Source organism: Lemur catta, chromosome 16 (genome assembly GCF_020740605.2).
Source record: "Lemur catta isolate mLemCat1 chromosome 16, mLemCat1.pri, whole genome shotgun sequence".
In the NCBI taxonomy this organism is placed as follows: Eukaryota; Metazoa; Chordata; class Mammalia; order Primates; family Lemuridae; genus Lemur; species Lemur catta.
In genome coordinates this window covers 37033496-37059045 of record NC_059143.1, presented here as the reverse complement: position 1 = coordinate 37059045, position 25550 = coordinate 37033496, and the positions used below count along the sequence as shown (strand labels likewise).

At 48.3% G+C, this 25550-nt stretch overlaps 1 protein-coding gene across 1 annotated transcript in view; it reads right to left on the bottom strand.

Annotated features, from left to right (window-relative positions):
- MAPK4 (mitogen-activated protein kinase 4) overlaps nucleotides 1-25335 on the bottom strand; it is a 42450-nt gene extending 17115 nt beyond the window's left edge. Inside the window, exon 1 of the mRNA XM_045528052.1 lies at nucleotides 23906-25335. Coding sequence (XP_045384008.1) covers nucleotides 23906-24451 — 546 coding nt within the window. The 5' untranslated portion in view covers nucleotides 24452-25335. The remainder of the gene's footprint in view (nucleotides 1-23905) is intronic.
- Nucleotides 25336-25550: the final 215 nt, after the last annotated feature.

Below are 25550 nucleotides of genomic sequence, written 5' to 3'. Positions count from 1 at the left end.
ACACAATCTTAAAGCCCCTCTCATAGCACAATCATTGGTAAATCATCTGGCACGTTCCATCATGCAGCTAAAATAACACAGGTGAAGAAATAGTGCGGTTAAATGAGCTGCACTGAGCTTTCATGAACTTCTAAGATGCCTCCAATGCTGCTCTGCTGACCTGCTGTCAGGGCCGCCCCTGCCCCACTCCATGTTGTCAGGGATCCTGGCCAGATCCTGAAACTCGCCATCTCTTCCCAGGTTTCCAGGGAAATCAACCCAAAACCCAGTTAAATTCCTATAGGCCTGCAGACCCTCGTTGAACATTCCAGACACCGTGTGGGCACTTCTCGTACAGAAAATTATGATAAAATTGCCTTTAAAAATTATTTTTAATTGTGGTCAAATACACATACCATACGCTTCACCATTTTAACCATTTTAAAGTGTACAGTTCCATGGTATGAAGTACATTCACAACGCTGTACACCATTCATCTCTAGAACTCTTTTCATCTTGCAAAACGGAAACCCTGTCCCTATTTAACAACAACTCCCATTCTCCTTTCCCCTGTGCCCTTGGCAACCACCATTCTTTCTGTCTCCATGAGTTCACCTGCTCTAGGGACCTCACAGAAGTGGAATCATGCAGGATTTATCCTTTTGTGTCTGGCTTATTTGACTTAGCATAATGCACTTTCCCTTACTTTTAAACAGCGGGAAAGCGGGAACAATGGAGTTGGGCTTCTTTTTAAAAACACTTTGTTGAAATGTGGTTATCTTCTAATTCAATGAGAGCTCACCGTCAGATAAAAGCTTTGGACATTATCCTCGTGGGGTCCCAATCGTGAACTCTGAATCCTGTTACAGTGCAGACAGGACACAATGTGCCAGGATTGGCAGCTCTGCTGCCACCGTGCTCGCCAGGCCCAGTAGCTGTGCTGGTTGGAGAGGTCAGTGGAGGGAAGGCTTGGTTTGGCTGCTCCAGCCTCAGTTTCCCCATCTGCTTGTGCTGGTGGAGGATCTACAAGTTCTCCTCCGTGAGTCATTGGCATCCTAGGATGCTGCATCACAGTCAACAGCAATCTTTAAGTGAGGAGCCCTGCTGGGCCAGAGTGATTCATTTTTAATGGCCCAGTCCGTGAGCAAATGGCTCCTTTTAGGAAGATGCATGAACTGCCAAGCCATAAATAGACACGTGTCTCGCTGACTTTCAAGAGCAAATCTGGTGGCACTCTGGAGTGGTGGCTCTCAAACCTGCTACAGGTTAGAAGCGCCTGGGGAATTTCAAAACGATTCCCATGTTGAGGCCACTCACCACACCAATTACATCAGAATCTCTGGGGGTGGGACCCAGGCATCAGTAATTTTTAAAACTCCCCAAGTAATTCCAATGTGTAGCCATGTTTGAGAACCAGCATCCTAGAGATCTTTGGTTCACCTGCTTTGGAAAGGTAAGCCGTGTTTTGATGGTTCCCTAATGAACGCAGGTTTCTATCTCTAGCTCCCCTCAAGATGTGATGAACCCTTGAGTAGCCACAGAGGCCTCCCCCAGCCGGCTGACCCATGGGACATAAAAAGTTACTTCAAAATAACCAATCATAACAATAGCTACCATTTTTTGAGAACTGCTTTCAGTTAAGGTGGTGTCTCCGGAAATGGTCTCACATCCCAAAGATGTTAACAGCTGCAGGGGTAGATAAGGGTATGTGCTCGAACACCCTTGGGACAGGCTGGCAACAACCAACCAAGGTTATTTATAAAGTCTCAGAATCTCCTAGACGGGGACTTAGTATGTGGCACTTGTCAAACCTCTTTGACCACATATCCATTTTTTATAGGTGCATCTTGGGGACTAATCTTTCTCAGGACAGGCTGTGGGACACGCTGGGTAAGGTCCCTGTTAACACAGTAATACAACACCCGGGAGAGGAAACGCACTGGCCTGTCAGCCCACTGTCACGTTAGCCGGACGGTAGTGATGGGGCCTGCTGGGCACAGCTCTGCGTGAATGGGGGCACACGTGTCCCCCACGCTCCTCCCGAGACAACTCTTGGACTTGGTGTGCCTGGCACCTGCAGACGGAAGATGCTGAAGGCAGGTGGCCACATGTCACAAAAGCCATTAGATATGCCAGCTACTCTCACTCCACAGAGGCTCTGGCCCCTGGGGAGAGAGGCAGGGATGCTTTGGTTAGGAAAGGGAGGCTGGGCAAGGTGGGGAGGGCAGGTTCCTAGAGGGAGCCCCCGCTGGGTGAGTAGCACTGAGAGCCCCTCCCCCTCTGCCCTCCAGGCATGGAAGAAGCGGGGCAGTGGGGGATGAAAGAGGGCAGCAGAAAGGGCCTGAGGGATCACCAGTGTCACCTCTGCCAGGGTCTAAACCCAACTCTTGGCCCAGTAACCCCGTCCAACCCTTAGGAAGGGTCTTTTTGCCTTGGTTACCCCAAGGTCTCACCTTGGTGACCCAGGCAGCCTGCCCAGGTCATACTATTAATCGGGGGCCACTCCTGTTTGCAGAAACACCTGCAGGTCCCTGGCATGTGTACTGCTTTTGAAGTGCTCACGTGCTGGGAGGCTGCCCAAGTCACCTGCTCCAGGGAATTACGGTCTCATTTCATGAAGTGTTTCCAGTGGGTCTGGCCCTGAACATAGTGCTCAGAGTCGGGGCCTGTCTTCAGGGAGCTTACACTCCAGCTCTGGGCAGTGAGTGTGCCGGTTCAACTGCAAAGACCATCATTAAATCAGGGGACAGTCAACACTAGGTGAGGCAGGAGGATGGGACAGTCACCGTATGAAGCAAGAAACACCAAGGGGCCAGCATGGACAGAAATCTGGGGGGCCTTTTAAAAAATACAAAATTAAGTATGAAAAGTGAATATTTATTTTGAATTGGAAAAGAAACTGCAACAAATTAAAAATTCTAAAAAGCTAGCAAATACCACAAACATACCACGATTCATAAAAATAGCATGTTTGCTAATTAGCTGCTTGGCACACGGCAGGTAGCAAACGTAAACATGCTGCATACGCTGTGATCGTCTCTTCTGTGACAATTTTGTAATGTAATTCTTCACAGAGAGAATTCAAAGATAACTCAGTCTTTCAAAGATAATTGAAAAGATAACTCAGTCTTTTTTCTGAGATAGTTGATACTTCAGTATGGTTGATGTTTTAGAAGTTTCTCTCAGCTTCAAAAGTAGTTATGGGTAATGCCTTACACAGTTTCACGATTATTATCAAATTTGAGGAAAGTCCCATTAAGAATTTTTTGTACATGAGCTATAAGATTTGGGGGGGCATTTCTAATTTTCTTATGTGGTGACTCAACTTCTGTTATCTTTGAATCAAAGACATTCATTAACCAGGCTGTTGATGATGTCCTAGCTGTAGTCACATGGTAATAGTTGTAGTGTGGGCCCTGTTTCTTTGTGTCATGACCCCACGAGTTGATTCAGTGGGCCACAGGAGGGATTCTAGAAGTTATTCCTACCCCAAGATGGCTGGTGATAACCTATGTTTATGGAAGTAACTGCAAACCACAAAAGTAGATCCTACTAATCCCAAATGGAACACATTCCTAGCTCAACCTCCCCTTGGTCAGTCCCCCCGAATGCCTGGCCACGCTAGCACCACCCAGCAGGAGGGAAAGAGGGGTAGAGGGAAATTCAGAATGGTAATAGCCTGTTTTCTAACAAACTGCTCTTAAAATAACGTTGTGAATATCACAAAAATACATGACCATTTGAACACAGCAGTAAGGTCCCTCCCAGGGCGTTGGTCAGGATCATGCAAGTGAGAGGCCTGGGGGTTAAGTTTCATGAACTCATGGTAAATTGGGCCATGACGGGGAGCAAAAAGGGCAAAAGAAGAGGACAGTGGTCAAGGAGGACCAAGGGAGGCATCTTGTTGGAAAGTTCAAGCTTGGACGGAAAGCAGGAACACATCCTAGGAACCATCTGCAGTAATCCATGGTAGGGCCGATGCTCTCGTAGACTGAGGCAAATTATCTAGAATGCTGGTCGCCCTGGAGAGTTTGTGAAGAGGCCCAGGTGCCCCTCAGGAGAGGGAATGTGTGGGGGGGGGACGGCTGCCGAGGAAGCTGGCGTGGTTATGAAAGGTTTCTTTCCCTCCTCAAACAAGCTGGTGAGATTTTTGGCCACCAGAAAAGGCCTCTCTGATTTCCTCCCCTGTCACCTCACTCCCTTAAACTCCTTTACCAAGGGCCAAAACCCTTGGTTTCTACTTTTAGAGGAACAGCTAGAAAGGCAAATTCCCTGCCTCCCCCAAGAGAATATGCCGGGACTTTGTTCTCCACACTCAGCAAGGCGTCTGAAAGGATTTGGAGCACTAAGGTGGGCAGGAGATTGCACACACCTGGGACGGGTGGAGGGAGTTGGGGCTTGGAGGAGGAGGAGGAGGAAGAGGAGGAGGAGACCCTCAGCAGGTGGGGGTGGGTCCCGAAGGTGAAGTCTGCCTTCGTCACGACTTTCCACAGCCCTGCTTGGTGGGTCCTGCCCACTCTTAGCAGATGGTTCCACAGAGGAGTGGGGATGTTTGCTTCACCGTTCATCACACGGCACTGCCAGGGAATCTGGGTTGCAAAACTGTGATACACGCAACAGTTGATACGTGAACCTGCGGCTTATTCATTTTCACAGCTGTATTTACACAGAGAATTTGTAAAGAGGGACCAGGTAGTTTTTTGTTAGATTTAATTCTAGCTGCCTGGTGTATAATAAAGAATCTGGCTGGTCTTTCTTTCCAATTCCTGGAGGAAGCTTCTAAACCCTTGGAATTTCCCGAGTGATAGGAGTGTTATTGATGGTGGCTCCTGGGACCACATCTGAGTTGATGCTGAGGCAACTCGTAGTTGCTCCCCGGATGGGGATGGCCATGCTGGAAAGGCCACCATGTGATTAAAGGGTCAGGGCTTTGAGCCAGGGAGTGGAACGGGGCTGGAGATTGAGTTCAATCAGGTGGCCAATGATTTAATCAATCGTGCGGAAGTTTTTTTCCCCACCCGTAAAGGGAAAAAAACCCTCTGGACACTGAGGCTCAAGTGAGCCTCCCTGGTTGGTGACACAAGGTGCTGAGAGGGTGACATATCCTGAGAACACAGAAACTTCGCATTTGGGAGCTTCCCAGACCTCACCCTAGAGGTCTCTTCTTTTGGCTGGTCCTGATTTGTGTCCTTACAATAAAACTATAATCATAACTAGAGGGATTTCCTGAGTTCTGTGAATCAAATCTGGTTCACAGAATGATGAAATCTGAGGGGTGTGGGAACCCCCCACATTTGTAGCCATTTGGTCAGATGTGCAGGTGACCCAGGGACCCCTGGGCTTGTGGCTAGTGACCGAAGTGAGAGCAGTCCGGTGGGGGACTGCTCCTAACCTGCGACGTTCACCCTAACTCTGGGCCAGAACTGCACTGCCAAATTACCAAATATTATCTGGTTGTTATTATAAATGGTATTAATATATTATTTAAATTATGTTTTCGGCTTTGAGCCAGTCCACAGAAATGAAATCGATTTTTGTATGTTGATCTTATATTCAGCAACATTGCTGGAGTCTTTTTATTAAGCCATTAATTTGCCTGTGTTTTATTTAGACAATGAAATCATCTGGGAATAACAACAGACTTGCCTTATGTTGCCTGCAACATAAGGACATAGCAGTGGGCAACCTCAGTGTGTTCCTAGTTTTAAAGACAAAGCTTTTAACATTTCATTGTTAAACATAACATTGCTGAAGGTTTTTCACAGAAACCATTTTTTTGGATGAAGGAAGTTCTTTTATTCCTAGTTAATATGAGGTTTTATTTTTATCACTCACAGATATTGGATTCTCTAAAATGATTTTTCTGCATGGAGATGATCATGTGGTCTTTTTTCCCTCTTTTGTTTCTGGTAAATCAAAAATAATAGATTTTCTAATGTTAAATCAACTTTGCATTTCTGGAATGAGTTCAATTTGGACATGATATATTTTTACATATTGCTGAATTTTGTTTGTCAATATTGTTTTTCAGGGCTTTCGCAACTATATTCACAAGGGAAACAGGTCTTCAGTTGTCCTTTCTTATACTTGTCTGGTTTTGGTACCAAGGTTACAATGTAGGGAAATATTCCCTTTTTTCTATTGTCTATAAAAGTTTAAGATAAGAATGGTTATTTAAAAGTTTGGTTGAACTTGGTAAAACTATTGGGTGTGAGATTTTCTTTCATTAGAAGATTTTAACTATTGATTCAATTTCTTTAACAGTGATTGCATTATGCAGGTGTTCTATTTCTTTTTGAGTCAAATTTGATGCAATTGCATTTTTCTAAGAATTCACTTCATATAATAAATGAAAATATAAATTCATATTTATTTTGTATACTTAGTTATGTTTAATAAATATGTATTTAATAAATGAACATCTATGAGCTTAGAGTTCACAGTATTCCCTTAGTTTTGAATCTCTGTTGCATCTGTGGCTTTGTTTCTTGAAAATTTAGGGCTGTCTGAATGGTCTGGTCCTCAGTGGAAGTCTGACACCCTGATGCTTGCTGAGTTGCAGCCTGATTTGATTTGATTTCATGTTGATCAGAGATATACCATAAATAGGAGTGTTTGGGGGCAGGGCCAAGAAATGCAGTCTAGTCCATGACTCAGTTTCTTGCTTTATTCCTTCAGGAGAATGGAAGCCATGCTCACCCATCACTTTGATTCCCAGGGGTTAAGACTATTATTGTTGCTTAAGGAGCTGATTTTTGGAGCTGTACTATAGTTTAATATTTCCTAGAGCGAGGCGGGATAAGGGTGATCTCCTCTAACTGAAGGGAGGAAAGAAGGCCTTGACAAGCCTGTTCCACAAGTCAGTCTGGAAAACCGCAGGCCCTGAGGAGCCTCAGCGTTGAGGGTTTGGGCTCAGACCCAGGTGGTATGAGTGACTCGGGCTGGTGAAACATCCAGTCTACACAGGGGACCTTGACGTCTCTAGATGGCTGAGCACAGCTTTGAACTTGCTGGGCCCAAGGCTCAGGGGTGACTGCTGTCATCTTCCTTCCTTCTCTTCCCCACTGTGGCCCAATTCACAGCCTATCCCCTCTCCCCTGCGCATTTAGGTATTTTGGTGTGTAGTTAGAAACCTCAGAGGCGGTGGCTCTGACCTTCTGTCTCTTTCTCTAAAGAGACGTTATAGGTCATTTCGGTCAAGTGTCTCATCTGGCAGAAGAGGAGCTGACCATCACCATCATCGATAACAGCAGAGATTACTTAACACGACATCCCTGCCACGCACTGTGTTAATACTTTGCATAAAGAATCTCAATGAACACTTCCATTAAATTATTGATATAGCAAATATCTATCAAGCTCCTACTCTGCTCCAGGTACTTCTCGGGGTGCTGGGACAGAGCAGTGAACCAAGTGGATAAGCTCCCACCCACACGCTACCCCAGCAGGTTTGGTGTTCTTATTCCTTCTTTACAGGTGAGTAAAGTAGGGCTTACGAAAGGTAACGTGACGGCAGCTACTTACGCATTAAAGCTGTGGATAAACCCAGGTCTTGTTTTGAACAGCTATGCTATGCTCATCGTCAGCAATTCTCAAACTGAAGCAGGCATCAGAAGCACCTGGAGAACGTGTTACAATTCATTGCTGGCCCCACCCTCAGAGTTTTGGAGTCAGCAGGTCTCAGGTGCTGCCAGAGAATTTGCATGTCTAGTAAGTTCCCAGGTGCTGCCGCTGCGCTGGCCTGGGCACCGCACTTGGAGAACCGCTGCTCTGCACCACGGAACCAAGTCTCTGAGCCTTCCTTCCTGCTTCTTTCAGACCCCACTTCCTTCTCTCTTCAGGGGCTCATGTGCCACATCTCTCCACGCGTGTGCAAGGGGCCCCACACCAGGCAGACTCCTGCGTGTCCCTGGGACCTCAACCCCACTGCCGTCAGCTAGCGTTGGTGTGCCCAGCTGTCACCATCTGCCTATGTATATAATTACCTTAATTAAACAGGGTCTCACTTACCATCCACATAAACAAGTTATGCTGCTAAAAAGAGCCGCTCCTGCCCCTGATTTCTCAGGCTGTTATGGGCAACACACGCAAACTGCACCAGCTGATGCTCTGGCTCTCAGCCGGGAGAGGCTCTGCATTTGCTTCGGGGCGAGAGCTGCCGAGTCTCCCCTCTCAGATCTGCAGCTTCTGCTGCATTGTTTCATTTGCATCTTGCCAAGGAAGCCTATGCTATTTGCTCCTCAAGCAACTCCAAGGGTTTGGACCGCAGGATTCAAGGTCAAGGCAATTTCATTTCACACTGTTCTCTTGTGTCCCAGGGGCAGGAGCCTCAGCCCACCTCAAGGTTGATACCTCCTCCACCGTATTCCCCAGACTGCTCAGCTCCGTGTGCTCTTGGACCAGAAGCAGCTCTTCTGAGGCCCACGGTACTGGTACTGCTGCCAATTGCCCCTCTCCCGTATGCAATTCAGGTAAAACCAACATAAACCATAAAACATGCGGCAAGAAGCCCAACAAAGGTCAGTTTTTCTTCTCACAATGACTACTCTGATTTATTTTTTTTAACAGCAAAAATCAAGTACTTTACAAATCGTTTTTGGGGATCCCTGCTCTGCTGGTGCCCTTCCTGACTCTCGGGTGCTCCAGCACAGGGTCGGGGTGCACAGTGCACCCTTTGTTTCTTTAGCAGGAGAACCTGGTTCTCATCTCACCCAGCGCATCCTGAGCCCCCTTCCAGATGAGGATCCCTTGGACGCTGCGTATCTGTGTTGAAAACGCAAGCTTTGGGGCTGGGTTCCAATCCCGGGCCAGCAACTTATCTGCTGGTGATTTAAAGCAACTTTCTTAACCTCTCTGAGCCTCAGGTTCCATCTACATAATAGACCTAATACCCACTCATGACTTCAAAATGTGGACTCCACTTAGGAGCCAGCCACTGTCCCTAACTCAGTTCTCTCCCCGCTGGGGACCGTGTAGGAGGACGCTGGATCAAAGCTAGAGCTCATGGAAACAGGTGTCCTGGTCCCAGCTTCTAGCCTGCTTTGGTCCTTTTGTTTTCTGTCTTTCCATGTGGCCCTGGCTCTGGGCCACCAAGTAATAAGAGCTCATGTTTACGGAGGGCTGGCTCCCTGCTGGGTGCTCTGCATTCTTTATCTCATTTAGTCCTTAGAACAACCCTGTAAAACGGACCTATTACTTCCTTTTTAGAGGTCAGGAAACTGAGCTTAGAGAGGATACATAACTTGCCCAAGGTCACACAGTACTTAAGGAACAGAACCAGGGCTTGTCCCCTGTCTGCTACTCTCCAGCTGTATTTCTTCTGGGCTCTCAACAGTGCATCCAAGTGAATCCTGCTCAGTCCTGAATGCTGAAATTCTCTCCTACAAAGGGTTCAGTGGCCTGCACCAGAGGTCTCACACGCATCATCAGGTCCTGTTGAACGAGGGCAGATTCCCTCTGGAGGAGCAGGGGTGGGGGTGGGGGCCACCAGGACTGGGTGAGGCCCTGCACGGAGCCTCTGGGTGAGAATGGCTGAGACCCAGGCTACAGGCAGACAACTGCAGGGGTGTGATCTCTGGAGCAACAACAGAAGGGTTGCTCAAAAAATACTGCTGGCGGGGGCCGGGCGCGGTGGCTCACGCCTGTAATCCCAGCACTATGGGAGGCCGAGGCGGGTGGATCTCCTGAGCTCAGGAGTTCGAGATCAGCCTGAGCAAGAGCGAGACCCCATCTCTACTAAAAATAGAAAGAAATGATTTGGACAGCTAAAAATATATATAGAAAAAATTAGCCAGGCATGGTGGCTCATGCCTGTAGTCCCAACTACTCGGGAGGCTGAGGCAGGAGGATCGCTTGAGCCTAGGAGTTTGAGGTTGCTGTGAGCAAGGCTGATGCCACGGCACTCACTCTAGCCCGGGCAACAGAGTGAGACTCTGTCTCAAAAAAAAAAAAAAAAATACTGCTGGCAGATGCCTGAAGACTCCTTTCCCTGGGATTCAACCTTCCCTTTCACAATCAAAATAAAACTTAAACTGTAAATATCTCTGTGCTGTGTGGCCCTGGGTTAAATTCATACTAAAGTGTAAATGGCTGACACCAGCTCCCTTTTTAAGATCTATATAGGGTTTTGAGAGAAAGTAGGTACAAGGGGGTGATGGGAAAGGAGACGGTGAGAGCAAAGTGTGGATTTGAGCGCTAACATGGGGAAGGTGTGCAGAGAGGTGAGACTGGGAGATGACAAAGAAAGACTCTGCCGACTCTGCAGTTTTGTCTAAAACCAGTCCTGGCTGCAAACGCTCTCACTCTCTTGACAAAATCTCAGAGCTGCTCTCTTTACAAAGGTGCTGTGGGCCAGAGCCTGCTGAAAACCTTCAGGTAAAACCTGCGAATGATAAAAACCTTACTTTGAAAAGGAATTCTCCAGACTAAATGTCTCTTTTCTATACGCCCTGACTTCAGAATGATTGGTTCTGGAAAGCAGCCTCTACTTGAATGTCACCCGGGCATTCAAATGACAACGTGTATGAGTGTAGCCACTTCCTTATCTACATAGACTCTTATACACAATGCACCGCAGGACTTGTTAAGTCGAACGGCACAGGCCTTCGTGATCTTTGTTTTCTCCCCATCAAAAAGCAAAAAAGGTTACATTTCAACTGACCATGAGTCCTTTCTTGACACATCCAGTTAAGTCAGACTCTTGCTCCTTCTCACCTCCACGGTACCTGCCCCTCTCAGGACTCGCTACACGCTTGGCCATACCTTCTGGAGCATTCCTTTTGCTATCTCGCAGGGCAGATTGGTATTTACATTTGTGTTTTTTAATTGCAAAAGTGGTATAAGTCCATTTTTATATAAATTTAATGAATAAAGAAGCAAACTTTAGAGTGAATGTCATTCCTCATACTGCCAACCCCATTCCCTAAGGGGACTCACAACTGAGTGTAATTCCCATTTTTCCTGCCGCTTTCTATGTACACACACATATACTTTCTTTTGCCAAAAATGAAATAATTCTATTGTACTTCCCCTTGACTTTTTTTCACTTCATCTATTACAGATGACTTGACTTCTCGTATTAGTATAAAAAGAGACTTTTAAATGGTTGCACTGCACAGAATCCCTTTGTCATTTAAAATCTCTATTCAAAGCTCTTTTAGCTTTTGTTCTAAATGGCTTGTTCTCCGTATGAGTTTGGGTTCTCTAAAACATTTCAGCCTATGCTAACTCGCTGTGAGCAGCAAGGTGCTCTTCTGAGAAGGAAATTATTAACGATATAGTTTGCACATAAACTCACACCTGGATCTGAAAGAGTAGGCATGGGAGTGGGTTAGAAATATAAAGCTCAACCTGGAAGGATCACTTTAAAATAGGTAGGATAGGTATCATTTTCCTGTTCTGCTGTTTGTAAAGCAAAAGGCCTGGGAAGAAGCGATGTCAGAGCTGCTGGCCAGGGAGGTCTCTTCAATGATCTCACACACCCAGGGCAGGTGATGGCAGCCCTGCGGCCAGCAGGAGAGCCAGCTACAGGAGGTGAGCCTTCAGGGGCTCCAGCTCAAGGGAAGGGGAGAAGGAGCTCCAGGAGGGTGGGGACCAGGTCTGCTTTTGCTCCCACTGGATTCCCATTTTACACACACATGTAAAATGAATGAAAGAAAAGGACCACTTGCGAGCATGTAGAAGAGAAAGCAGAGACTATTAAGAGCTATTTTAAGAATTCAGGAAGAAAAAGTTAGATTAATGTTACCTCTCTGGTTTTTTTTAGTCCCTCATTCCCTTAGCTAATCAATTGATAACTGTTGAATACGCTTTAGGTGCTTCTGTTTTACTAGCAGGGTTATTAGAGGGGCAGATCAGGGAAATTCAGGGTATCTCAGCAAGGCATTCTACACAATGGCTTTGTTGATTAGAAGAAAATGGAGCAGCCCACTCCTAGGTATTCATCTATCATAAATAAAAACACATGTTCACACAAAAACTTGCCTGTGAGTGTTCATAGCAGCACTATTCGTAATAGCCGAAAAGTAAAAACAATCCAAATATCCATGAACTGATGAAAGAATAAACAAAATGTGGTATATCCATACAATGGAGTATTTGGCCATAAAAAGGACTGAAATACTTATACAATCTGCAACAGGGATGAGCCTTAAAACCATTATGCTAAGTGAGAGAAGACAGTCCCCAGAGAGCAAATATTATGAGTCCACTTATATGAAAAGTCCAGAATAGGCACATCTATAGATAAAGTAGCTGAGTGGTTGCTTAGGCCTGGGGGTGGGACAGGGGCAGAAAGGGAGTGACTGCTAATGGGTGTGGGGTTTCTCTGTGGGGTGATGAAAATGTTCTAAAATTGTTTGGGGTAATAATGTGCAACTCTGTGAATATACTAAAAGCTATTGAATTGTACAATTTAAATGAGTTAATGGCAAGGTATGTGAATTATATCTCAATAAAACTGTTTTCTACATGGTGTGCATATGTGTGAATTATATACCTAAATAAAGCTGTTATATATGTGTGTATATATATGTATATATACACACATATATAAAACACACACACACCCCGGCTGTGCCCATCCAGGCTTTGTGGCAAAGACTCGTGGCAGAGTCTAAGGCAGAGAATTTGCCAGGGACCTCAGATCCACCTGATCTTGCCTCCTTGGTCTCCCTGCTCAGAATCTGTGACCTCTGTCCAAACTCTGCTTTCCTCTCCTCCAGCTAGCCAAAGTCAAGCCAAAGGAAGCCATGCACGTTTCCTGGATGGTCCCGAGTACCCATGCGGGACATAACTGACACAGATTTCAGGAAAGCCTCGCTTCACACAGCAGACCTGTCAACTGAGCCCACGCTGGATGGAAAATCTCCATCTGTTTAAAATGCGCAAGCTTAAAGGGAACTGCAGGAAGTTTACTGGCAAGACAAGCGGCATAATATGAACAAACATCCCTTGGTTAGCTCGATACAAAGTAGGGAGACTTGGTTTGCTGAAATCAGGAGCCGCATCTGAGAAGAAAATCCACTGTCCAAAAAGGAAGCAGAGTGTTGTGAAGAACATAACGTGGATGAAGTTTTCAGGAAGCGGTTTGGGGCTCTGGCTAAATGAGGGCTAAGCAGAAAAGACTTTTCGTTTCAGCCACTGTTGCTAGAAATCTCTCTAAAGTGTCTCTGTTAATTTCCTGCCTTGGTACGTAGCACCTAGGGAACAGAATTTAATTTTTGAGGATTCAGTAACTTCCTTAGCTTCCAGGTCTTTCTGAATTTTAGTTCATTATGGTGCAAAGCCATAGGTAGAAATGTAGAAAATCGAGTCCCATAGCAGCTTGGAAGGTTCAGATGAGAAACCAATCTGAAGTTAAAAACCAAAGAGCAACAATACTGCTGCCGAGACTTCTTTTTGTTTTGCCATCCTTTGCTTACTCCTCAAAGCCAAACCCAGTCTCTGCTGTCATCTCAGGCAAGTTACTTTTCTGGGGGCTTCTCTGGGAGTTAGCTGATTTATAAAAGTTCATACCCGGCTCTTGGATTCTATGTCTCCGAGAACCTGGCTGCCCTGCTTAACCGATATTTGCTGTTTGCTGCAGGCGGCTACCTTATCCGGACTCCCGTGGAGGCAGCAGACTTCCGCCACTGAGACAACAGAGGCACATTCCTGAGAGCTGGGCACCCCAAGTGTCATTAGCCGGCACCACGCGAGAAGACGACAGGTTTTACACCTGGATTCTCTGCCCAAACTCGGTCTGAGGGTGTGAGGTAAACAGAACAGGCCTCCACTGAGAAGACAGAGGAGGCAGCCAAAGGCCAGAGGTTCCGGGATGAAGGCTGTTTGCATCCCACGGAGCTGCACATCTGCAATTTGGGGCCTTGGCCTCCAGGGGAAGGTGCTGGGTCTGAGTCCTTGCCTGGCTGCATGAGCGGTTGCACGCTGGCTTTACGCAGCCCCGGGCCTCCCACACATACACTGCACGTCCATTTCTCCACTTCCCTCCTTTTATTTGTATTTTAGAAGAGAAACCAGAGCATGGTCAACCACTCCAATAAGATTTACTGTCAGTGGTGGAATTTCAGGTTATCTTGGAACACAGAAAGCCCTTCCAATAGTGACTAATAACCATAGTGAAAAATAGCTACTATTTCCTGAGTGCTTCCCAGATGCCTAACACAGGGGTGAGCGTTTCATACCTCATTTCATTCCCTCCCCACACAGCCCTGTGAAGTAGAATCTATAATTATGAGGGGACGTAGCCAGCCTGTGGCAGGTTAAGGAACTTGCCCAGGGTCACATGGTACCAGCCGGCACCTGCTCACTCCACCTGTGAGGAGGTTGTCCTCCTCCCCGGGGTATGGCACCCCCTGCGAGCCTGTCCGCAGTCCCCTTGGACGGAGGTACGACGGATACACGTGAGTCAGTGGGCACCTCAGAGCAGAAGGCGGATGGGGGTCCCTGTCCGTGTACCCCTGGGCACTAAATAATCCAGGTTCACCACTCTTCTTGCAATAAACCAAGTTCTTTGTAAACTTACTCTTGCAGCAAACTTCCCTGACCTCCCGCCTGAAAAGGTTACTGTGATAAAACCATGCATGTTCATGTCACACCTTTTGGGGAATTATAGAAAAATAAAAAGGAGAAAGAAGCCATGCATCGTCCAACCATTGTTAACATTTTGGAGTTTTGACTCCTTTTTTTTATATGCAGTTCTTTTCTCCTTGTTTTAAACTGCTATGTTTATACCATCTATATAACTCTGTATCTTGCATTTCAAACTTATCATGATTACATAAAAATTTTCCATGTTATTACAAACTCTTCAAAAATTCTGTCAAAATAGTTGTATAACATTCTACTTAGTGGATGAGCCATGGTTTACTTAAGCATGCCTTAACTTCCACCACAATTTCGCAAGATAAGATTTTCAGGTATCAGGTTTTCTCTAAGTAAAAGGGTGATGTTTGCCAACATCTGTGCTCCGTATATCTAGGAATTAAAAATGTTACAGCTGATCGTGTAGTTTGAATTTGGCTTTTCTACTTAAGGATAAGTTTAAAATTGTATTGGGATAGAATAAGAGTGATGTTCTCAGCATCCCTGAGTCTCAAAAGGCATTTAACTAAATCTCTGAGGACATCTTTATGGGCAATGAAAAAACAGGGGTCAGACAATTTTATTATTATATTATGTAAATTAATAACTAGTTGGACAACTAAACCTGAAGAATGTCAGCGTCACCCTGAAGGGAGGTGTTAAGTGACCACGAGGCCTTTACACATATTTTAATCAGTGATATTGGTGAAGTCATAGAAGACAGGCTTATAAATTATGAAGCTATAAGGGACAAGATTATATGATAGACTAAAGATCCAAAAAGATCTCAGCAGGTTGCAATATTTGCTGGAAGCCCGGAAGATGAGATCTACCAGGGATAAGGGTAAAGAAGTCCTGTACTTGCGCTAAAAAATTAACCAGATACGTGTGAAACAGAGAATACGGAGCTAACAGAAGTTAGCGGGCTACAAGCTCAGCCAGCACTGCGACGTGGCTACCAAAAAGCCACTGGCAGCACGGACAGTGCGCCATTTACAGAGTAGAGATGTGGCGCCCCGCTGACTCTGCTGGTTAAATCACATGGTACCCGTTCTGGAAGACGAATTTTTAAGAAAGGGTCTGACAAGACAAGGAGGAGGAGGTCAGTGAGGAGCAGCACGATAGTGTGAGCTCTGGAAACGCAGTCATCTAAAGCCACCAAAGTAGCAGAGTTCAGTGGCCAAGAGCACGGTCTCTGAGCCACCACTGCGCTTTCAAATCCCACTGTGCCATTGACTAGCTGGGAGACCTTGGGCAAGTTACTCTCTGTGCCTCAGCGTCTTCATCTATAAAACGGGGACAACAGTAGCACGTATTATATTAGGTTGTTGTGAGGATTAAATAGGTTAATAACCGTCAAGCACTCAGAACACTGTCTGAATATTACTTTGGAGAGACGAAAGGATTCTAGCTTGCAGAGATTTAGAGGGACATGGTAGATGACTTCAAATATTTGAAAGCCACCCCAAGGAAGAAAAATCATGCTTTATCCTGAGGACCCTGCTGGATTCAATAGGAAGGCAGAGGGTGGGCTGGTTCATTAGTCAATAAGCATTTAATGAGCACATATTATGGTCCAAATACTGTGCTAGGTGCCAGGTATATAGAGATGAAGGAGATACATGCTCTTTCCCCTGGGCTTTCTGGGTCTCTTTGGGCAGAGGCATGTAAACAGACCATCATACTAGCGCGGGGATAACTGCTGTGGGCTATGACGAACTCTTCCTGGGGGAGCTGGGCAAAGCCTCAGCACTGGGACATTTGAGCAGGGTCTTCAGGGATAAGTAGGAGTTTATGTGGAAGCAGAGGAACAATGTGCGGCACCAGAGCTGTCACCAGTGTGTTATTTTCCAGGGAATGGTGACAAGTCAGTGATGCTACAACACAAGGGAATGATGTGGCAGCAAGTGAAGTTAGGAGAAGGGCCAGTCTCTCCCAGCTCCCAGATGTGTAACACTGAAGTAGAAGGTAGCCACAAGTGCAGGATAATCATAGCAATGTGATGCCTCAGCCCCTGAGCCTTCTATGTCTTTTTTTTTTTCTGGGGGAATCACAAAGTAAATCTTTCTTTCTTTGTTTCTTTTTTTTTTTTTTTTAGAGACAGTGACTTGCTCTGTCATCCAACCTTGAACTCCTGGGCTCAAGCGATCCTCCTGCCTCAGCCTCCTGAGTAGTTGGGACTACACGTCTGGCTAATTTGATTTTTTTTTGTTTTTTTTAGAGATGGTGTCTCACTATGTTGCCCAGGCTGGTCTTGAACTTCTGGCCTCAAGTAATCCTCCTGCCTGAGCCTCCCAAATTGCCAGCATTACCAGTGTGAGCCACCGTGCCCAGCCTGAGCCTTCTATAATCTTTCTATACTACTGTCTTCCCAACAGGCTACCACAGCAAAGGCTGAATAAGGAAGCACATTTCGGGAGAAAATGGAAAAGGATTTGATTCAATTTTCTAATCATCCTCTTTCTTCGGTACAAACAAAAGAATACCTGCCTATAGAATAAGACCCGGTCCTGCTCCTGAGACATTAACAACCTGAGAGTCCTCAAGTGGAGGGACCGGACCAGGCACTTCCCCACCAAGACCCAAGATGCTCTCTGGGAGGGGGTCGGTGCTCACGGCAAATCCCAGGTATATAAGCAAGGAGCAGCTCATTATTCAACACTTATCCGCCAGGCTCTCCCACGCAATTCCATCTGATAATATTCACTAAGCAGCCAGAGGAAAAAGACACCTTCCATACGGGAGAAGGAACAATGAGATGAGTGAAGACCAAGTACTCTTCAAAAACAACAGGGACAAGGACATAAAGCAGTGACATTCTTTAAATATTGAAAGAGAAAAAAAAATTGTAAATTCAGATTCCTATAGCCAGAGAAAATAAACTTTAAAAACAAGAGTAAAATATACTTTCCAGATAAACAGAGTTTGTCACCAGCGAGCCCTCGCTCCATGAAATGCCAGCTCCTGTCCAGCATCCCTGGCGGCTGCACGCTTCCTGCTTCTCGAATTCTCCTGGCGCTTTGGCACCAGCCCCGGGAGGTGGCAGCTCTAACTGCACGTGGGCTGGGGCTCTGAGGAGGGAACTATTGATTTCTCTGAGCCGTTTAATCAAGTGCTCACCCTTCGTAGAGAGCCAGACCCACAGGCATAGTGGAAAGGGAGAGCTCTGAGCTGAGGAGGGAGGGCTGGTCTGCGCTGCTGCGGCTAGGCCGGTTGCTGGAGTAATGATCCTGGTTGGTAAATAGCCACCAGCAAGCCCCAAGCCCTGACTCCTTTGCTCATCCCCTTGATCTGGCAAGAAAGGGTCAGTTCTTGGCAAGCAGGTGCCTCCAGGACCCTGCCTCAAGGCTCGGGCTGGCTTCCTTTCTGATCGGTCACTGCCAGGCCATGCCAGTGGTTAAAGGTTTGTAATGCCACTCCAGGAGCTCAGCGGGGCTGCTCCCCAGGAAGGGAGGCCTAGGTGTGGCACTCTGGTGAGAGTGGGAAGGGGAGGCCCCCGGGAGGCCAGGAGTGGGGGAGCCTGGTGTTCTGCTGCGGGGAGGGAAGCCCTGAACACCAACGACACGACGAACTTTCCAAGCCTGCTTTGGGTGTTCAGGAACACTTGACTCTCTAGTACAGCCTCCGTTCTAATCCCCTAGGTCATATTTTTCCCCTTTAAAAAGGGATATTTCATAGTCTTTTAAATAAATCTTTTCCGCTCCACTGATTTGGAATAACATGCTTAGTGGCTTACGAGGAAAGTGACCTTTCCTGCTAGCTGAGCCCTCAGCAACGTGTCCTTCCACAAGCCCACTTTCCCACGAAATCCCAGCCTCCGCGGACGGCAGATGGCTGAGAACCTCCCGGCGCCAGCTCTGTAGATCTTAGTCCTGTCCGCGGTCCTGGGCAAGTCCTTCCCCACTCCCTGCACCTTGGGGTTTGCCATCTGCAACGTGGAGACCACCTGAAGAAGAGGCACAGAGATACCAAAAGGGCAGTCCCCTGATCAACCGCAGAAATGAGCATTCCTCCAGCTAGGTTTAGCTTCGAAGGAATCTGTGCATTAGGGGAGCTCTCTGTGTGCTTTCTCGGGCAGACAGGACGAGGTCACCTTGGCCTAAGAAGCCATCAAAGGAAGGCAGAGAGGCCAGGAGAGGGAGGAAGTGACATGATTAAACCGGCAAAAACCCCCGCCAACCAGAGCTCCCAAGCAAAGCCTTTGTAACTGGCTGTATGTGTTCAACACCACGTACCTCTGCCTCCTCTGGGGCCTCCAACTGAACCACAAGCCTTAACAAACTTCAGTAATTTGCTGAGCCCTCAATCAAGCACTCAATCTTACTGAACTGTGAAACCAGTATTTTTGCTTTTAAATATAATACCATCTAGTAAAGTAGTTTATACCAGAATAAAAAGTATGTGTTTTCCAAAATTATTCTTCATATCACCTGCTTAATTGTTAAAAACCAAAGCTAAACAGAAACAATATGGTTTAGGTCCCTGGTTTGCGTAGCTTTCCACTAAACTTGTGCCACGGTGGAGCAGGCAGTTTCCAAGGTGATGTGACTGAGGCCATACAAAGTCATCCTGCCTAAAACAGTCCTTACAATTCCCTGTCACAGTGCCTGAGACCCCCACCATTAACTGCCCCTTTTAGCCTAAGGTACCTGCTTCACATACACCTGTGTTATCTGGGGGGACTTAGTCATCTTCCTTGTGCTGGAGTTTGAGAACTGCAGCTGCAAGCATCAGCAAACACAGCAGGCCCAACAGCTTGCTGTCCACAGACGAGCTATCCCACTTCTTTAGATAAATCGTTCCCAGACGTTCAGGAGCTTCAGGGTCACTTGCAGGCTTGTGAAAGCACAGATCGCCAGGCCCACCCTTAGAGTCGCTGATTCGGTAGGTCAGAGCTGGGATCTGAGACTGTGCAGCTCAAAAAAGTCCCCAGGTGAAGCTGCTTGCTGCTGCTCTGGGACCTCACATTGAGAACCACTGTGCTAGTTTTTAAGGCCTCCTAATGTGATATGGAGGCCAAGTGTGGAAGCATTCTGCTCGGCAATGACAAAGGGAGACAGAGAGCGATGAAGTAGAAAGGGGTGAAGGCTCCAAAGCGGGCCAGCCCAGCAGAACACCCCAACTTGCTCGAATGATCCACCAAAACCACAAGAGCCTTTGCCCCAATTCTGTTGGGTCCCCTTCCTCTTCCTTTCTTTCCTGGGCATTTTCTGCCTCCCACCCCCACAAAAGCAGGTCTGCAGGCAGGATCTTGGCAGCCCAGCATGGACTCCGTGGCAGGAGGAGAGGTTCTTCCTCTAGGCCACGGGTGGCTCGTCCTGGGGGAAGCATTCACACAGCTACTCAGGCTGCCAACGGGCTACTCAGGGCCTCTGCACGCTCTCGAGGGCGTTCCTGACATTTCTTAGACTTTGCACAGCACTCGGTGAAGTCTTAATGACATTTTTTTTTTCTCTTTTGAGATCATCTACCTCCCAATAGAATAAATTCAGAGGAAAATACGCTCTGCTCCTTCAGCTGCCTCTTCTCAACACAAACAAGGAACTAATTAGCCTGCCAGGCAGGTGGGAAGAAAGGGGTTCATCACAGGGCCACAGGCTGGGAAGCCCCCTCAGGTGGGGCCTCATGACTCCCCCCTTGGCCAGAGTGTCAGGAGTTGAGTCCACATCTCAGTGGGCGGGAAACTGACCACTAGATGTCTGCCTGGTGCGGCCGTGGCATCTCCTGTCGCAAAGTTCTGTTAGTGATTTAGCCCTTTGCACACCTGAAAGCACTTTGACATCTACACGTTTTCATTTGACTCTAACAAGAATCCACTGAAATAAGCAGAACAGGAATGGCTGTCTGCATTCGGCAGATAAGAAGATTGAGAAGTGAGACTCAGAAAAAGGCGAACGTGGAGTCAAAACTCATGCTTAGCTGCTGATCGGGTGGCTTTGATGAGCGGGGCTCTGCCCCTTTCAGTTTTGTCCCCCGTGAAAGGAAGGGGATGGACAAGAAGATTGTGAGGTCTTTTTACAGATCTCTTATTCTAGGAATAAACTGAGTAAGTCCTGCCCGAGGTCATGTAATTAGTGAGGTAGTAATAACAGAGACCAGTGTTTCCCCGACTGCCTCTGTTGAAAGAAACCGTCAGAGCATCCCCCACTGCCAGCTCCCGGAATGTGGGCTGCAGGGGCCTCTAATTGCCCTCTGGACCCTGCAAAGACCAAGACCCCTAGAGGTGGTGTGCAGAGGGACACACCCTCCGCATGCATCCTGCCTGTCACTTGGAGCCCCAATGCTGCCAGCTGCTCAAAGGCCATTTCCCTTGGCATCTCCTTCCCTAAGCAACCTAACGGGCCCCTACCTACGTCAGGCCCTGTGCCAGGTGAGGAGACGTGGACGCAAAGGAGACAGACTGTCCGCTCATGAGGGAGATGGGGAGAGTGAGAACCAGGCTGCTGCTTGGTGCTGGGTGGGAGTCGGGATCCAGAAACCTTTAGGAGGGGTTGAGCTTGGAGCACTCTGCTTGTAGACATCATCCGTCCTCCAAGCACGCTGGAGACAGCAGATGCACGTGGCAGATGCACACGTCTGGCCCCGACCCTCCACTGTCTGGGAGAATTATGTGCTCTGAGAGTCAACCCTTCTAACCGCAGGGAATCAATGGGCCCAACAGCTGCCTATCTGCAACGTGCTGGTAGATGACTCTTCCATCTGTTTAACACCGTCAACGAGTCAGCTGAAGGCCACGTCTCAGGCACAGTGGGGCCACATCTCGGACTCCGTGAGGGACACCGAAATAAACAAGAGATGGCCTCAAGGTGCCAAGGGACTCTCAGCCCAGGAAAGCACAAGGTCACAGGCACAGATGCCCCTAGGGCAGAGTGGAGAATGATCAGGGTTGGAAGACACAGATTATGGAATGGGGGAAAAGTGCCATGGGAACTCAGAAGGAAAGATTAATTCCAGCCCAGAATCCAGAAAGACCTGCCCCCCCCCCAGGACGTGGGAAGGCCCCAGTGCCAGAGCCCCTCCTGCCACAGCCCCCGGGCGAGCTTGAGAAAGCCAATTCTCTTTGTTGTAAAATGGACCATTTGCCCTACGTGCCTCCCAGCATTATGAGGATTAAATGAGAACTGATTTAAATGCACATTGGATAAATAAAAGCACCAAATATAAAGGCTTTTCGTCATCGCTGGGGGAAGAGAGGGCAGAAAGCTAAAAGCAGAAAGTGTGTGAGGGAGGAAGCAGGGTTGGGGTGGGTGGTGCCTGGCGCCTGCCAAATACCGGGGCGCGGGGTGATGTGAGCACCCACTGGGCTCATAGCTGCCTCCGATGATTTCTTTAACCTCCTACAGCTCATTTTATTGCAGAGCCAGAGCATCTAAATGCCTCTGCACGGGGAAGATGAAAGTCCCAAGCAGGGACGTGGCTTCCCGGCCCTGAGTGACTGGATAACGACGCCCAGCCCTCGTGGTTGGCTCGGGGGTCCTGTAAACCTGCGTCTGTCCCAGAACCAGGCCTGGGCTTGGTGTGTGCTCAGCAAGCACCCAGGAGATGAACGCATGTCGTCCTTACTGCTTCCCCGGAATTTTACATCCATGGTCCACTCTGATTCTTAGCCACAAGCCAGAGAGGCTGTCAAAGATGGGAAACTGAGGCTTCCAGGGGGTGAGTGACCACCCACATCCAAGCTAGCACTGTCAGAAGGAAGCCCAGACCCCTGACTCCACCCCCGAAGAATTATTACTGCAGTCAATCTTTGCTATAACAAACCATCTTCCCTGACTTTACTGAGGGCCTACTATGTGCTGGTCTAAGTTCTTTCCCTGTAATCCTGAATCAGACCCTTTCAGCATATAATATTATGATTCCCAAATGTACTGGCTTTTCCACTGCAGAAGGTGGTTTTTGTGGATCCCAGATATGAGAGCTGTGGATTTCCTGAGTCTTTTTACCACATGAGGACTGATTTGGGTGCAAACCTTTGGTTTGGTTGTTTGGAGTCATTGCTCCTTAGAAAAAAGAGAGAGAAGAACCAGCTCAGGGTATGAGGAAGACAGAAAGGTGCTGCTTTTTTCGTTTGTTTGATTTTACCGTGGATGTTCCTGCCTACAGAGTCGGCTGTCAGTTTTGACAGATGGCCTGGCTGCAGGAGGGGCAGAGGGCAAGTTCATGGTTAAGGTGGATAAATGATTTGTGGCACCAAGAAGCCGGAGCCAGCTAGGCTGATTAGGGGTCTGAAACCTGGGCCGGAGCCCCAGGTGCAGCCAGTGAGGGTAGGACAGAGAGCCCTGCCTCTCCCTCCCCTCGACACCTGCCCCCTGCAGCTGTACCAGGCAGAGCAGTGCCTTTCTGTGTACGGTGGTGCAGGAGAGAGGAACGAGCTCAGGGAGAAGCCCAAGCACGCTCAAGGCCAGGGCCACCCCCACCCCAGGCCCTTGGCTGATAATAGCCCACCGTACACCCACTTCCTAGGAGATGTTTTATTCTATCAAATAATCTTGCAGTACAAAGGTTTTGCCACAAGGCTGGAAACCATGCCCACTGTGTTGGGAGCTCTGTTGAGGGCTGTCTGGGGACAGGCTTATGCTAAAGGGCTCAGAGGCACCCCCAAAGTGGCAGGAACCTGGGCTGGGGGAGGAACAGAATGTCGGAGGGCTCCCAGCTTCTGAAGAGAGCAGTGAGGAGATCTGGGCCCTTGAGAACAGGTCAGTGTGACTTTGGTCTCCACCAGTGTGGCCCGGTCAGCTCTGACGACTGCAGTTGGTGGAACATTTAGCACCCACCATGGGGGGGTCTCCATGGCACCATCCTGACACCCATGGCTTTTTGAACCACACCAAGGGGCGAGGGCATCAGGGGACCCAGGAGAACTGAGTCATTAGCTAGAGGATTAGTTTATCCAATTAACCACTTGTGCCCACTGTCCAATGAGAGAAAGGGACACAGAGTGGGTCCACATGGATGGGAGGAGGCAGTGAGATGAGCCAGAGCATGAGGCTCACTGGTGAGAAGCTGGGACGAGAGGATGCTAGAGACAACTTCACCAACCACACGGTTTCAAAGCCATAGCATCTAGAGCTAGAAGAAATTCTAGAGATCATCCCACCTTCACTTGTACAGCCCAGAGTCACTGGGCACGGCCCTGTGGCAGAGCCAAGACCAAGAACCAGATCTCCCCCCATAAGCCCCAACGACTTTTCAGGCCAGTGATCTTTCTAGCACCCTCTAGTCTCCCCGCAATATTGATCCCAGTCCCCTGATTACCATGGAGCTAGGAATGCCCTCTGGAACGCTGTGAGCATCCCTGGGGATTCCATGGACCACCGGCACCCACCATTCCAGCCAGACATACCTTGTGCGAGTAGTGCTGATCAACGATCCTTGCCAACCCAAAATCCCCGATCTTGAGCACGAGGTCCTCCGTGCTGATGAAGATGTTGGCGGGCTTCAGGTCCCTGTGCAGCACGTTGGCGGAGTGGATGTATTTGAGCCCACGGAGCAGCTGGTACATGAAGAGCTTGGCGTGCTCCTCCGTGAGCGTGCCCTGCTCCAGCAGGCGTGCCAGGTCGGTCTCCATGTACTCCTGGACGATGTAAGCCACGCTGAACTTGAACAGCTCGCCCTGCAGGTCGGTGCCCTTGGGGCCCAGCACCTCATACACCTTGACGATGTTGTCATGGTCCAGGCGACGGATGATCTTGATCTCCCGGAGCGCGTGCTTCATGCTGCGGGCGTCGCTGAGGGCGATCTTCTTCACGGCCACCTTCCGGCAAGCCCGGCTGTCCACAGCTGACAGCACCAGCCCGTTGACACCAAAGCCCAGGGGCTGGAAGTCAACGAAGCGCCCACCGAGGTCATATCCGTAGACGCTGGCAAAGCAGTCGCCCTTCTCGGCCATTGTTGGCTCAGTGGTCTGGGGCTGCCCGTGTGACGAAGGGGCAGTCAGGAAAGGCCAGGTCCCAGCTAGTGGCCTCCCTAGCACACCTCATTCTGTCAAGTCCCGCAGTGGAGAGATGCTTTTTCTCTGGGTGAGGTCACTGCACCAGCTCTCTGGAGACAGGAATGGCATATGTCCACGCTCGCCGCGCTGCCTAAGGTGGAAGCTCAGGCTGCTTTCTTGACCTGCATCGGGAGGGCTGTTCCCCAGCGTCTGTGCTTCCTGAACCCTGCCTGAAGCTTAGAATGGCTCATACTTCTTTTAAATCTTGCATCTTGGAGAGAAAAACCAGTATCATTATCTATGGGAACGCAAAGTTTTCTACCACAATGGCCCTCAAAGTAAAAGATGCAGAAACTCTCCCCTTTAAATACTTTGTTACAAGAGGTTCTTTCTGGCTGAAATGCAAGAGCTGTTTGCCAAACTGCTGTATCCTTTAAGATGGTCCAAAGCTCAGTTGTATCACAGCCTCTCTCTGTTTCAAGCAGTATGAAGGGTTCCTGTCAATGGATTCTGGAGGCTTCTGGGGGCTTCTTTCTACCTCTGCCAGCTCCTCTTTCTACCAGCTCACCTTAGATTCCAAAACCCAAGCCAGTGTGGTAAGTAAGCATTGCTGAAAACAGCTGGCAAAACTCAGGCACCTTTCATGCACTTGACACCAAGTTACACCTGAGGTCCCAGGTCCAGGGGGAGCTCAGCTGCCAGGCCAGGATCCTCTGGAGGCTTCACGTGTGGGCAGCATCCTCTTTCACCCACTCACCCACGACTCCGCAACGCAGACCGTATTCTGCTGCACCCGGAGAGGACGAAGGAACGTGGCATCTTTCAGACCAAGTCTCCTTCCCTGTCAAAGAAATAACGTTGGGTAAATTTCCACGTTCCAGCTTCCAACACCTTCCCACTTGCGTCTTTTGTGAACCAGCCCAAGTGTTATTTGATCTGTCCAGCCAGCTGAAACACTGCTTGCTCAGGGGATTCCAGGCTTGCGCTGCCCAGCCACCCCTCCTGCTGTGTGCAGCGTGCCTCTGGAAGGGAGAGAAGACGGATTGATTTGATAAGA